Genomic DNA, 14,196 nt, shown 5'->3' on the forward strand with positions numbered 1-14,196 from the left:
TAAAGAACTGTTGATTACAATAAGAATAATATTTTATTCACTTTTTAATTTTATTGTTTTCTTATGAATGGTAAAATATTTATTTATATATTGTAAGTACAAAAATACAAACATTAGAGAATCTGTTTAGGCTTGACAGCAGAAGAAATTGAAGAAATAAAAAGAAGAGAACGTGAAAAATTGGTGACTTAATATAATTTTTGTTCACTTAAGCAAAAATTACAAATTACAATTTTATTGATTATAATGCAGTTTTCAGAACTAGAGTGAGGTTATTAAAAAACTATTGAGAAAGAAACTGGGGTCGGGGACTTTTTTTTTTTTAATTTAACAGTTAAGTGCTACTTTCTAGGTAGATGAATTATGTCGTAAAGAAAAAGAAAAAGAAATGTTAGAGGCTGAAGAAGCCAGAGATCGCGCTAAGAAACTTGAAGAGTGGGTATGGTGTTTCATAAAGTTTATCATTAATAAATATAATTATTTGCAGAATATAAGGATCTACTAATAAATATTTAGAGAGCCAAATTAAATATAGTTAAACAACAGGAGGAGGAAATACTTGAAATACAGTCGATCCCCCTTCGCAATTATCTGATGAAACATGTTATGCCAACTCTAACAGAAGGTTTAATTGAATGCTGCAAGTTGAGACCAGAGGATCCCGTAGATTTTTTGGTATGTTTTTTCATTTAGTAAATTATTTTTTTTTATAAGTTTAGGAATTTAATCCTGTCTAACAGCGCATCATTTATAAAAAAAATCTAAATGTTGTTGTCTAAGTAAATTTGTAGAATGATAATATAATTTAATTTGAAAAAAAAAAGGTTTGGGAGTAGATTTATGACTCAGCAAAGAGAGAAAAATTTTTTGAGTTTATTATTCAATACTTTTCTGTTCTCATAAAATTTTTCATAAGATCATAAAATCTTTGATTCCTCAAGCTGTTGCACTTATATTCTGCTTTCATTAAGATTTTTCATTCTAAATTTTAAAATTGAATATGAAAGTAAATAATATATTAATTGATGGATATTAAACTATTATAAATAGTTTGAATATACAGTTTACTTTGTTTAACTAAACAAAATGGGATTGTTTTTTTTTTTTTGCTTTTTCTAGTTTGTTTGTTTTTTTAACAATATTCTTTGTTTTCTAGTTTTTTAATTCATTTAGTGACTGCAAGCAATATTCCTTACGCTGCTTAGCAACCACTAAATTAACTAAAAGTTACGAGAAAACAAAAGAATATTGTTGAAGAGCAAAGAAAACGGTTGACAAAAATCTTAACAAAGGTATAGATTACATAAGTCTGGAAAATATAAAGATGGGAGAGAGCTTGAAGAATATTGTTGAAGAGCAATGAGAGAGAGCTTGAAGAATATTGTTGAAGAGCAATGGGAAATAATAAATAATAAGATTAGACCCATGTATAAGAGATGGAATTTTAGACTTACATTTGTTAATGACACCTTTGAAGATCTTCCAAAAGTCTCTAGAACCTAACTTCTGAGATTACAAAAAATCAATGTAAAACCTTTTTACATTGATTTTTTGTAATAATAGACAAGTGTTTGTTCTCATAAAAGTTGTAAAAAAGATGAAAAAATTAGAAAAAGCAGCTAGGAATTAACTCTTACTTCTGATCTTTCTTGAAAGCCATATATCAAATCCATTGAAAAATTAGCATCTGCTAAAGTTGCATCTCTTTATCGAGCTCGACACTATCTTACTCCGGGTTCTCTTCTCTATCTCTATAAATCTCAAATCCGGCCTTGTATGGAATACTGTTGCCATATCCGGGGCAGATCTTCTAATCATGCCCTTTCTCTTTTAGACAAGGTGCAAAAACGCATTGTAAACGTAGTTGGACCTGCTCTTGCAGCCAACCTCCAACCATTGTCACATCGTTGTAATATTACTTCTCTTTCTCTTTTCAATAAATATTATAATGGGGGCTTCTCTTGTGCTATATGCAAAAATTTGTTTTTGTGTTACTCGTCATTCAAATAAGTTTTATCCTTTTTCTGTGACTGTTCTTAAGTGCTCCAAAAACTCTTATTCGTCTAGTTTTTTTCCTTGAATATCAGTTCTTTGGAATTCGCTTCCTTCACCTTGCTTTCCTGATTCATATAATTTGCAATCCTTTAAGTGTCTATCAATCGTTATCTTGCTCTACAATCTTCATCTTTTCTCTTCCATTAACTTCCAACTCTAATTAGTGGTTGCTTGCAGCCTTGTTGGAAGCAAAAATGTTTAAAAAAAAAGAAAAGAAAAAAAAAGAAAAAAAAGAAAAAGAAAAAAGCTGCATAAAAAGATGAAAACCACGAAGTACATTGAGGGTCAGCAGCGAGAAACCAACGAGAGATAATAAAAGTTTCCATACCAGTCTGTATCCAGAAGGATATGTGGAAAGAGTATTTTTCAGCAAAGAGTCGAAAGACATCACTCCAAAGATCGTCTCAAAGAAAATCATAAGAACTATCCTAGTCAGCTTTAGGGTAGTAGTAAATAGTGTGATGATAGGGTGAGTCCAAAAAAGAATTACAAGATAAAAGATATAGACAGATCATTGCATGGCTCAAACCACCTAAATAAAATAAACTGAAACTGAACGCAAGCTAGGGTAGGAGACAAAATATAGATCGAGGAGTAAAGGAAATAGATTAGGGTTGTCTGATAAAAAAAAATCCACGTTAACTATCTGAGTAAGAAACGTACGGAAGTTATGAGCTTTAGTAACCAACAACAATAATATTGGCTGAGGGATAAAGAGAAAGGGCTTAGGGTTGGGTTTTGGTCAACTAGATCAAAAAAGAATAGTCAAAAGATTCAAACCTGATTTCACAGCAAATTGATGATGACAAGATTATGCCCAGGTAAATTGATAATGATAAGCATATGTCTAGGCCAAGCATGTGACTTTTGGAGTCTTTGCGAATCAAAAAATAATAACCCTCAACACTGAGATCCAAAAATGAAACAGCTGAATTCAAATCAGTCTCTCAAAAAGCAAGTCTAATTCACACAAATGCACTAATAGTGACGTCATTCATACGCAACATGGCATTGTTAATACTCTGATATTTTACAGCTTTTGATGGAATCAGCTTATGAAAGCTACCATAGGGTTCTGAAACCTTGCCACCAGCTAGCCTCAGAACCATTAAACTGAATTTTAGAGCTATATCCTCATTAAAAGGTACCAGGAAGAGTTGCATATCCGCTATCACAAAAACCTTGAGTAGAAAACAATGTAAAAAAGGTTTACATTTATGCCATCAATGAAAAATGATTGATGTTGATGATGCAAAATGATTGATGTTGGTGAAGCAAAAATAATTGATGTTGATGATGCAAAAAATGATTGATGTTGATGATGCAAAAGGATTGATTTCGATGATGCAAAAATGTTTGATGTTGATGATGCAAAAGGGTTGATGTTGATGATACAAAAGTATTAATGTTAATGATGCAAAATATTCTCAACCATCTTGATTGGATGTATCATTGTCATATTCACTATTTGACAAATCTAATTCCAAGGAATTTTCATTATCACACAGAATTTTATTTTCAACCTAATGTGACGGTGTTGTAAAAAGCAATTTTTTTTCTTTAATGTTAATTCACCTCCCTAAAGGCCATGAAGACCACTACAGTCAGAGAGGTTATTTAAATTGTGGTTACAAACTTCTCTCAACTACTTCAACGCTTCATAAGCAAAAGGTTCCGAGTTCAATCCCCACCTCGTCCCTGGTAGTATCACGCTCAACTTGTTTCTCCAAGCAGCGGCCTTGTTCGTCAAGGTTTAGGTTTTGAAGTTATAGAGTTGAGAGAGAGTTATAACCACAATTAAGTAGCCTCCTTGTCTGTAGTAACCTTCTGGGTTTTGGTGAATTAACAAAATATTTTACAACTCCGAAACACAAACCTTGAAGAAAACGGCTGCTGCGCAGAGTAACATTTTGAGCGCGGCACTACCAGGGACATGGGGGGACCTTTAGCAAATTAAGAAATTTATATTTGTAAAAATATATGATTTATTACTTTTAAAAAAAAAACTCTTTATTGTGGTCTTCTTGAAACTCTACAGAGAGTTATTTGAGGACAAAGTCTTTTAAATTTATATAATTAAATCATAACCTAAGTATGACATTCTTTATAGCATGTTGAAACTTTTAATAAGACTGAGAAAGAATTTCCATATTCATTTAGAGTATAAGCTCATGTTTAACAATAGTTTTTGAGTCTTGCTAAGACTTAAAGACTTTGGAATAACTTCTTTTAAAACTTTTCTTTTGTAGTTAGTTTCTGTTGTAGTAAATGTTTCTGTAAATTTTCTTGCTTATGTTTTTGCCATTCTTTTAATAATTCTGTTTTTAAAAGAAGAGCACGGATGGTCTGAAAAAAGTTAATTTACAAAAAATTATGGATTGATCCTGTGATAATAAAGAAAATAAGCAGCAATGTAAATAGAATCTTTTTTAAAAATCATTGCAGTAGAATCCATTTTTTTGGCACACTGAAGACGAGTTTAGAAATTTGTATAATAAATGTTGCATATGTTTTATTTTTTATTTCAGCGAATTTTATTAGCTTATTGATTCATTCAGATTGATAAAAGACATAAATTTTCTTGCCTCTAGTTTTCAGTCGCTTCCCAAAATTTTTATGACAAAATGTACTGGCTTCTGTCTACCAATTAGCGGTCGCCATCGGGATTTTTTTTTTTGATGCAGAATGTATCAAAGGCCGTCTCTGATTGGGAATTAGTAGCCATCGGTATCCGCCGCCAGAAGAGATAGAAGATGATTTGAACGCCATTTTCAGTGCTTGCCAACTTCTGCCTTCTAATTGGAGGTGAATTTTTTTGCCTCAAATTGCCAGACAAAATAAAAAAAAGTTCTTACGTATTTTTAAATTAAAAATGACATTTTGGCAATAAATCATATAAAGCGCAACTTAAAACAATATTAAATATTTAAATTATTTGTTGAAAAAAAGTTTCAAAGTAGCATTCTGCCTTTCGGGAGAATGTTTCTTTGCCGCCAGTAAGCGTTATCAATTCTGGATTCAATTATGTTATTAAATTTTTAAATATTGTATACTTATTTCATTTATTTTTAGGCGGAATTTTTATTTGAAAAGAATCCTCAAGTAAATTTATAAACGTTTTTCAAAAATGGTATCCGAGTGAAATTGTTCAATTTTTTTTTTGTTCAAATCGTTTTGTGTATATTTATTATTTTAATTTCTTACGCAGAAAAATATTTTATTTTTTGTATTATTGTTTAATTACAAAACCATTTATTTATATCCATTTATTTTTATTTATAACTATTTTTATTTTTCAATGTAGCGAACGTCTAAAATATAAGTAAAGACTTTTTGATCTTTAATAGACCTTTTTTAGAAATTAATTAATAAGCTCTTCCTTAACTCAAGTAAGAAATCAAAAAAGTTTCAACAGTAAGTATGATTTAATAAGCATACACATATATCATCAGTTTATATATACCTATAAACAAAATTAACAAGTTGTTTATATTTACAGTTACCTAATTGTAAATATAAACAACTTGTGTGCTTTTTAATTATTAATTTACATAGTAAATTAATCATTAATAAGTTGTAGACCGCTAATAAAAGTAATATTTTTGATCATATATAGTAGCGTCCAAAAATTTGCGGTCAGGCTAGAAGAAATTAAATTTCACTTATAGTTCAGTACATAATTAACTAAAACCAGCATATATGAGTCATTTTCTCATTCCGTCAACTCCGTTACTGAAATTTTGTCCTACAGCTATAAAAACGCAATTCTTGTACAAGTAACATAAAAAACAGCACCGTGGGTAGTAATACTTATCGTTAATATAAACTAGCATTTTATCGGATATTTCCAACTAAAATTTAAAATTTTGGTGCACAATTGTTAATCAAAAATGTCCACTCCGTAGATGTCCTACATCTTGGACTATATTGGTATACTCAATAATTTTTTTTCTTTTGTATTAAGACTAATCGGGTACATAATTTGGTGCTTTAGACATGCTAATATACGGTATTTTAATACATGTATTAATTTACACCTTATCCTGTTGTAGCTCTTGTCAAAAACTTGTTGTCCCAACATTTTTTGTCCACTCCGTTATACATTCTAAAATAGTCACAGGTTTGTAGTTTTTACTTATTTACTAATTAAAATAATGAAAAAAAGTCCAGTTCTATGGAATTTATTAACATTTAAAGTTATATCGTGCTGCAAACATTATTTATATAAAAATGAGAGTCTAACTACCTTATTTTAAAAATGATATTCTTATTCGAAGTCCACTCCCTTACGCTTTTTTATTCCGTAAAATTACAAATTTTTATATGGCTTGTTTTAGTACTCTTTAAATCTTTTGGACAATATAGCAATAAAAGATTTTAAAGATGTTTTCCAATGAGTAATAATGATATACTATTGGTTATGAATAATTATGTCTACTCCGCTACTGTCAACTCCGTGATTTCCTCTTAATAACGGAGTTGACAACAACATAACGGAGCTGACATCATAAAGTTAAAAAAAATCGAAAGCTTTAAATTAAGCTATTTTCTGCATTAAATAAACACGTCAACCATTAGGGACTTACTGCAGCGATAAAATATGATTACCTTGCAGCGTTAAATATGATTACCATGTGTACGCTGCGTTCTTTTACTTTCAAGTTATTGTAAGAGTAATTTGTAAGTATTTTAATATTAGGATTTCATTTGTTGTTTGGTTTTTATTTACATTTGACTCTAATACGTTTGGCTTTTAAAATAAATGTAAATCTTGAAATATATTTTAATAATAATAAATAAATAATAAATAAACTTTTGGTATATTAACAATTACAGTTGTTATACTATTTTTCCAAAAGAAATACAACTAGGCATATAACATGAAAACTTCAAAGAAATCTTGTGCTGAAATTCAGTAAGCGTTTCGGGACAGACAATTAGAAAAAAATGCAGACATATTTCGTGAAAAAGAAAACGCAAACGTTGGCATATGTGGCGTGAGCAGAAGAAGGTTAAAGTGATTTCAGAATAATCAGAAAGAAAAAAACGAATTGTTCGTCGTTGTTGGCGCATCCAGATAGCAAAATTTAGAGCTGCAAAAAGAAAGATTGAAACATCGTTATCAGAGTCACCGGAACGCGAGTTGAGTAGGAATAACGAACGCAAACAAAAAGGTAGAGCAATGGTTGCTTACCGAAAAACAAAGGCTTATAGAAAAATACAAACATTAACGGACGAGTTGAAAACGGCTAATTGTTCAGCCCAAAAATACATAAAAACGTTGTTTAAGGCTTAAAAGTTTCCTGCCTGGTTTACAAGCAAATTCACCTACAACCACTGATAGATCATCTACTTCTTCTGTAGAAAACGATTTTCTTACAAATGAAACAAGCAGGATGTCAAATTTATTAGCAGGTAATAAAACCCCAAACTCTTCTTTTTCATCAAAAAGTACAACTCCAAACAGTGAATGCCATCGTGGTAATGCATCGCTTGATGCTGAAACACAGGATTTGATCAGAGAGTTTCTTACACGGGATGACAATTCTAGAATAACAACTGGAAAGAAACAGACTGTAACAAAAAAATAAAGATAAAAAACAAAAGCGACTACTACTCGATTCATTAATAAACCTTTATGAAAAATTTAGCGCGGAATATACGAGAAACAACATTTCATATACAACGTTTACTCGTTATCGCCCATTTTTCGTCCGCAAACCGTCGGCTAAAGATAGAAATACATGTCTGTGCAAAAAACACGAGAACATACAATTACTTTGTGATAAACTTATTAACCTGCGTGTTTTGAAAAAAAAAAAATATTGAAGTAGTGAAGCAAGTTTGTTGTAGTACTGATAGAAGAGAATGTATGTTCAGAGAATGTAACATTTGTTTTAAGTCTCGTGTTCAATTTGAAGCAAAAGGATTGCTAAAAGATGAATGTTTTATAGTTTGGTTCCAGAGGGAAAAAAAAAACAGGAATACGAATAGATGGGAGAAAAAAAAACAACAAAGGTTATCAGGAAAAGTGTGAAGCGTGGAACACTTAAAAATCTTAAATTAAAATTCTGTGAATCAATTCGAAACGAGCTATGCAAGCATGTTTTTATAATAAGACACCAGTTCAGAATGTACAAACAATTAAAAGAAACAGTAAATGTGAACGAAGCTGTTATACATATAGATTTTTCTGAGAACTATGTGTGCAAGAATTTTGCTGCAATTCAATCTTCACATTTTGGAGCAAGTAACAAACAAACTACATTGCATACAGGAGTAATTTATAAAATGGATGGACATCAGTCATTTACAACTATATCCGACTCTTTGAGGCACGATCCTTCTTTTATATGGGCACATCTGGAACCCGTGCTAATTGAACTCAAGATAGATAACCCACAAATTCCAGATCTTCATTTTTTTTCTGATGGACCAACCACACAATATAGGAATAAGCAAAACTTCTTCTTATTCTCTACATTGATATACGAATTAAAATTTAATTTAGCCATTTGGAATTTTTTTGAAAGTGGACATGGCAAGGGAGCACCAGATGCGATAGGAGGATCTGTGAAACATCAGGCAGATCAATTGCTTAACATGGGTTGTGACCTTCCAGATGCAGAAAGTTCATATAATTTTCTTAACAGTGGACATTCATTAATAAAGTTTTACTATATTGAGGGATCCAAAATTACTTCTTTTGATCGCATTTTTAACTGGAGTGGTGATTGCTTGATTAAAAATGGCGTTTTCTTATTTTGGAGTTTTATAATTTGTAGTTGTTTGGATTACTTTTATACTAACGGCTAGAGCAGATATTGTTATAAAATCGGAATTTATTGAAATAAGGCTACAGGGTGCTTCACAGTATTTGAACTGGCGTTACATTGAATCTAACATAAACATACAAAGGTTTTCAATCTTCTGATTCAACTGGTCTATGTTCACATTTGCAAGATTATTAAATACTAACAAGACTATCAAATTTTTTTTTTTTTTTAATTTTTTTAATTTTAATTATTATTGCTATTACTAACAGAAGAGTAAATGCATTGATTATTGTATTACATAAAACAATATCCTGGTACACCTGATCTATGTTCAAAACAGCAAGCTTTCTTATATAAGACTATACTAACCCTTGTTAACAATATAAAAGTAAAACAAAAGTTAAATTTGTTGCTGATCTTTACTATTCACACAATTTCTATTGCATATTGTTAATTAGCATAAATGATAAGTTTTTTAAATACATTTGAAAAAGTTCTAGACAGGCATGCTCCATGCAAAGTTTTAACAAAAAAACAAATTAAACTTAAATCTAAACCATGGATAACCGCTGGTATTTTTAAAAAATTATCATTTATAAAAAATTTGTTAAATCAAACAATACTAATACAAGAAATCTACTCTTTGATAAACTTAGGTTATATAGAAATAAAATAAGCAACTTACTTAAACAATCCAAAAAAATGTATTTTATTTCCTTTTTCAACAACAATCTAAACAGCATTAAGAGAACTTGGAAAGGAATAAAAGAAATTATCAACATCAGACCTACTATATACAATAACTCTTTCAACCTCAAAATAAATGATAAAGTCATCTCTGATCCAACCACAATTGCTAATATTTTTAACAATTATTTTGCTACTATCCAAGAGAATCTAATAAACAAAAAAATTAAGTATGATTTTAGAGACTTTCTAAAAAATTCTAATGAAATTTTTTTTTCTTTAAACCAGTGACTAAAGTTGAGGTATCGAGTCTCATTATGAAACTTCAAAACAAAAAAAGTCTGGGCCCAAACAGCCTTCCCACATTTATTCTTAAGCTTATTCCAAACATAATCTCAAAGCCACTATCCATAGTTATGAATAACTCATTTAGAAATGGAATTTTCCCAGATCTCCTTAAGATAGCTAAAGTGACACCAATACATAAAAAAGGTTCTCTACTGGATTACTCTAATTATCGCCCAACATCTCTTCTCTCAAATATAAGCAAACTATTTGAGAAAGCTATGCACAATAGACTCTACAACTTTCTGGAGAAATTCAAGTGTCTTTATAAAAATCAGTATGGGTTTAGAAACAATCATTCAACAACTCATGCACTAATTGGTATAACTGAAAAAATTAGAACAGCTTTGGACAATAAATTGTTTGCATGTGGTGTTTTTGTTGATCTCCATAAAGCCTTTGATACAGTTGATCATTCCATTCTTATCAGAAAGTTGGAGTACTACGGTATCAGGCACAACACTCCAATGGTTTTCTTCTTATCTTCAAAATAGAACACAATTTGTTTCTATTAATGGGATAGAATCTGAATTAATAAAATCAACAAATGGTGTCCCACAAGGCTCTGTTAGGTTCTCTGTTGTTGTATTAGGACCATTAATTTTCCTTCTCTTTATTAAAGATCTTAATACCTCTCTGAAGTTTTCCACTGCTTACCACTTTGCTGATGACACCAATCTGCTTTTAATAAACAAATCACTTAAAGAGATAAACAAAAATATAAACCATGACTTAGCGAATCTACTCCAGTGGCTCCTATCTAATAAATTATCACTTAATTCCAAAAAAACTGAAATTATTATCTTTAAATCAAGTCAAACAAAAATTAAAAAGCACCTGAATTTCAGATTAAGTGGCCAAAAAATAGTTAATGTGAATTTTATCAAGTATCTTGGTATCAAAATTGATTCTAATTTAAGTTTTGCATCCCATCTTCAAGGCACTGAAACTAAGCAGGTCCAACGGCATGTTGGCCAAAGTTCGACATTATCTTAATATTGAAGGTTGTCGAATAAGCTATTCGACAACCTTCTTACCATACAAATTTTGGAAAGTTTTGCATCTCGTTTTGTGGAGCTTTTCTGTGGAATAAAATTATTTCAAAAAATTTTGATATTCTTTAGAAATGTAGTTATCCTTCCTATAAACTAAAACTAAAAAATATTATATTTTCAATTGATATGTAAAATATCTATGTTTTTTTTTAAATTTTGTTTTCTTATTTTGTGTTTTCCAGAAAAATACTTTATTGTTAAAGTTATTATATATTGTAAGCATATACTGTGTTCTTATGTACTAATTCTATAAATTTTTTTTTGAATAATGTTATATATAGTTTATTGAAATATACTTTGTAAAATATATTGAGTATGGGTGTGTATATTTATGTGTATATATGTATGTGTGTAAGCACCTGCGTGTGCGTACACGTGTATATGTATATATGTGTGTGTGTGTGTGCGTATGTATGTCTATGTGTGTATATATATGTATGTATGTATGTATGTATGTATGTATGTATGTATGTATGTATGTATGTATGTATGTATGTATGTATGTATGTATGTATGTATGTATGTATGTATGTAAGTATGTATGTGTATATATGAGTGTGTGTATGTATGTGTACATGTATGTATTTATGTATGTATGTGTATATATATGTAATATGTATCTATGTGTTTTATTTGTATATGTCTTTGTGTTTACTTGTGTTCATACAAATGTTCTATATGCACATATGTATGTACATACACGTAAGTGACTAGTATGACCTTCAAAACTAACCTACTTGCCTAAAACGGCTGAAATTGTTCAAAGTTGCTGCACGTGGGTCAAAGAAGAACTTTTACAAATCACTAAGTGGAAAATATTCATCATATGACAATAAAAATCTTGTTATTAAAAATTCAACAAATTGTGATATACTAAACAATATTCGACAAAGACAATCATGATATACTTAATATTATGATTGTCTTTGTCGAATATTGTTTAGTATATCACAATATCACTTAATATCACTGCAAATACATGTATTTGCAGAGGTGTTTTACAACGGTTGAAGAAAATAATAATTTTGAAGAAAAATGAAAATTCGTCAAGAAAATTGTGCTACTCTGAAAAGAAGATAAAACAAAAATTTTTTAAAAAATCCAAAGAATAATGATCCTTGTAAAACCTACCATATTTCAAGTTAATTTAAAGAAAACTTAAAATACTATATTTATTACCAATAAATTATGCGATCGTCGCATTGTATGAGTTTACATCAACTATTGACGCGTCAAATTTTAGCGGTTCTCATGATAAGACCTCTAAGTCTTTTTTGATTTTCCGCGTTCTTCATTTTTATTTCATTTCTATCATTATTTTAACATAATCTTTAATTGTCAACTTTTTAACTTTATATATTTATATAAAAATTTTCATGTTATAAAAAACAAACAAAAAATTAGTTAACTTTTGCAAAATATACCCACCCTGAGCGTATTTAGAATCATTAAATTCATTCGTTTATTAAATTTCATTTATTGCCAAAGAAATTTTCTACTGAAAATAATAAAAACTTAATCAGGCTTAAAAATGTCAAATTTAAACTTATTGATCACAATGAAAACTTTAAACAGCTTTTAAAAATTCACGAACACTTGAATCGATGTATACAAAAACGTTCTAAGTCATAAAAACTATTTTTTCGGGGAACAAGAAAAAACTTATTAAATCCAAAATTATTACTTTAATAAATTCAAAAAAAAAAATCTGGGTCCTATTTGACATCTTTAAATATTAGATTTGTTAAAAAATATATCAAAATTTGTGATATATATATGTGTTATACATAGTTAAAGTTGCCTGACTTAAAAATAGTTTTTATGACTTAAAACGTTTTTGTATACATCGATTCACCTAATAAGAATTCAAAAAGTTTTTGAGAGTTTGTATTGAAAACTGAGTAACTTGTATTGTTGTTGTTATACATTTTTGAGTTGTTTGTCCGCATTTCGATCCCGGAATCCTTAGTTTTAATTTTAATATATGCGTGACGAAATTAAAACGGTACCCTATTGCAGTATTTCCACTGCAAAATGTCGTTTACGTTATGGTAATTTATTTTGAAGACGTCTTTGTAAGAAGACTAAAATTTTCTTGAAAAACCGTAAAAAATGAAAAAGTTATGGTTTAAGAATTTTTTAGCCTGGATGGTGTTGATTCGCTCCGCAGAATTACTAGAAATATGATCAAGAAGTATTAGATGACTTTTTTTTTTTTTTTTGTTGCTGTTTATATAAAATAAAATAATAAAATTACAATGAAACTTTTACGTTACACAAAGAATATATATAAGACAGACAGGAGCTCAAAGAAGATACGGATGACTGGTGTCACCACAATCTTTTCATAGAGCCCCTTTACAATAACATTTAAAGCCCACATGGCTTTAGTAAATTTACAATAAAACATTTTTTCTGAAAAATACTACGTGAAGAGTAAAACTCAATAACATAATTTACAATAACATTTAATAACATTTAAAGCCCACAAGCCTTTAGTAAATTTACAATAAAATATTTTTTCTGAAAAATACTAGGTGAAGAATAAAAACTCATATATACATCCTCATATATACACATACACATACACAAACACATATGCAAACATACTTACACACACATATATAAATATACACGCATAAATATCAGAAGTTAAGGAGATGCAATTTCATTTGTCGTTTAAAAGAGGAAGTGCTTTTCAAATCTTTTATATTGTTATTTTTTAACTGATTTCATAATGACAGACCTTGGTTAATAATTGAGAATTTTGACACTTGCGATTTTACTCTGCTCAATTGATAGTTATGGTTGCTATTTGATCGAAGATTGTATTTTTGTGAAAACGCCAATGTAAAAATATCAGAAAATACTTTTGGCAGCAAGTTATTCTTATATTTATACATAAATATTAATATTTGAAGCGAATTAAGTTTTGATATATTTAACACATTCATGTATTTCATTACAGGGGAAGGGTTTTCTAATCTTTTTAAATAGTTAACCGCTTTACATGCGTGGTTTTGTAGCCTCTGTAATCTTATTAATTTAGTTTTGTGTGTGTTAGCCCAAACAATATTAGCGTAAGAGAGATGACAATGAACAAGACTGAAGTAAAGCATTTTGCGTGAAGTAAAGCATTTTGCGTATGAAAAGGTATATGTAAGAACATGATGTTATCTTATGGAAAGAATAAAATGCCTCGTGGATGGATATACCAGTAGTATAACAATCTCAAACACACAGCCATATTTATTTCTGAATTCTTTAAGAAGGGTAAA

The 14,196-nt window shown here is 29.5% G+C and overlaps 1 protein-coding gene across 1 annotated transcript in view; it reads left to right on the forward strand.

Moving 5' to 3' along the window:
- LOC100206281 (adenylate kinase 7) overlaps positions 1-5,316 on the forward strand; it is a 72,939-nt gene extending 67,623 nt beyond the window's left edge. Inside the window, exons 16-19 of the mRNA XM_065804714.1 lie at positions 131-183; positions 353-439; positions 517-675; positions 5,128-5,316. Of these exons, the coding sequence (XP_065660786.1) occupies positions 131-183; positions 353-439; positions 517-675; positions 5,128-5,169 (341 nt within the window). The 3' untranslated portion in view covers positions 5,170-5,316. The remainder of the gene's footprint in view (positions 1-130; positions 184-352; positions 440-516; positions 676-5,127) is intronic.
- The last annotated feature ends 8,880 nt before the right edge of the window (positions 5,317-14,196 follow it).

The sequence above is a fragment of the Hydra vulgaris genome, chromosome 09, assembly GCF_038396675.1.
Source record: "Hydra vulgaris chromosome 09, alternate assembly HydraT2T_AEP".
NCBI classification, from domain to species: Eukaryota; Metazoa; Cnidaria; class Hydrozoa; order Anthoathecata; family Hydridae; genus Hydra; species Hydra vulgaris.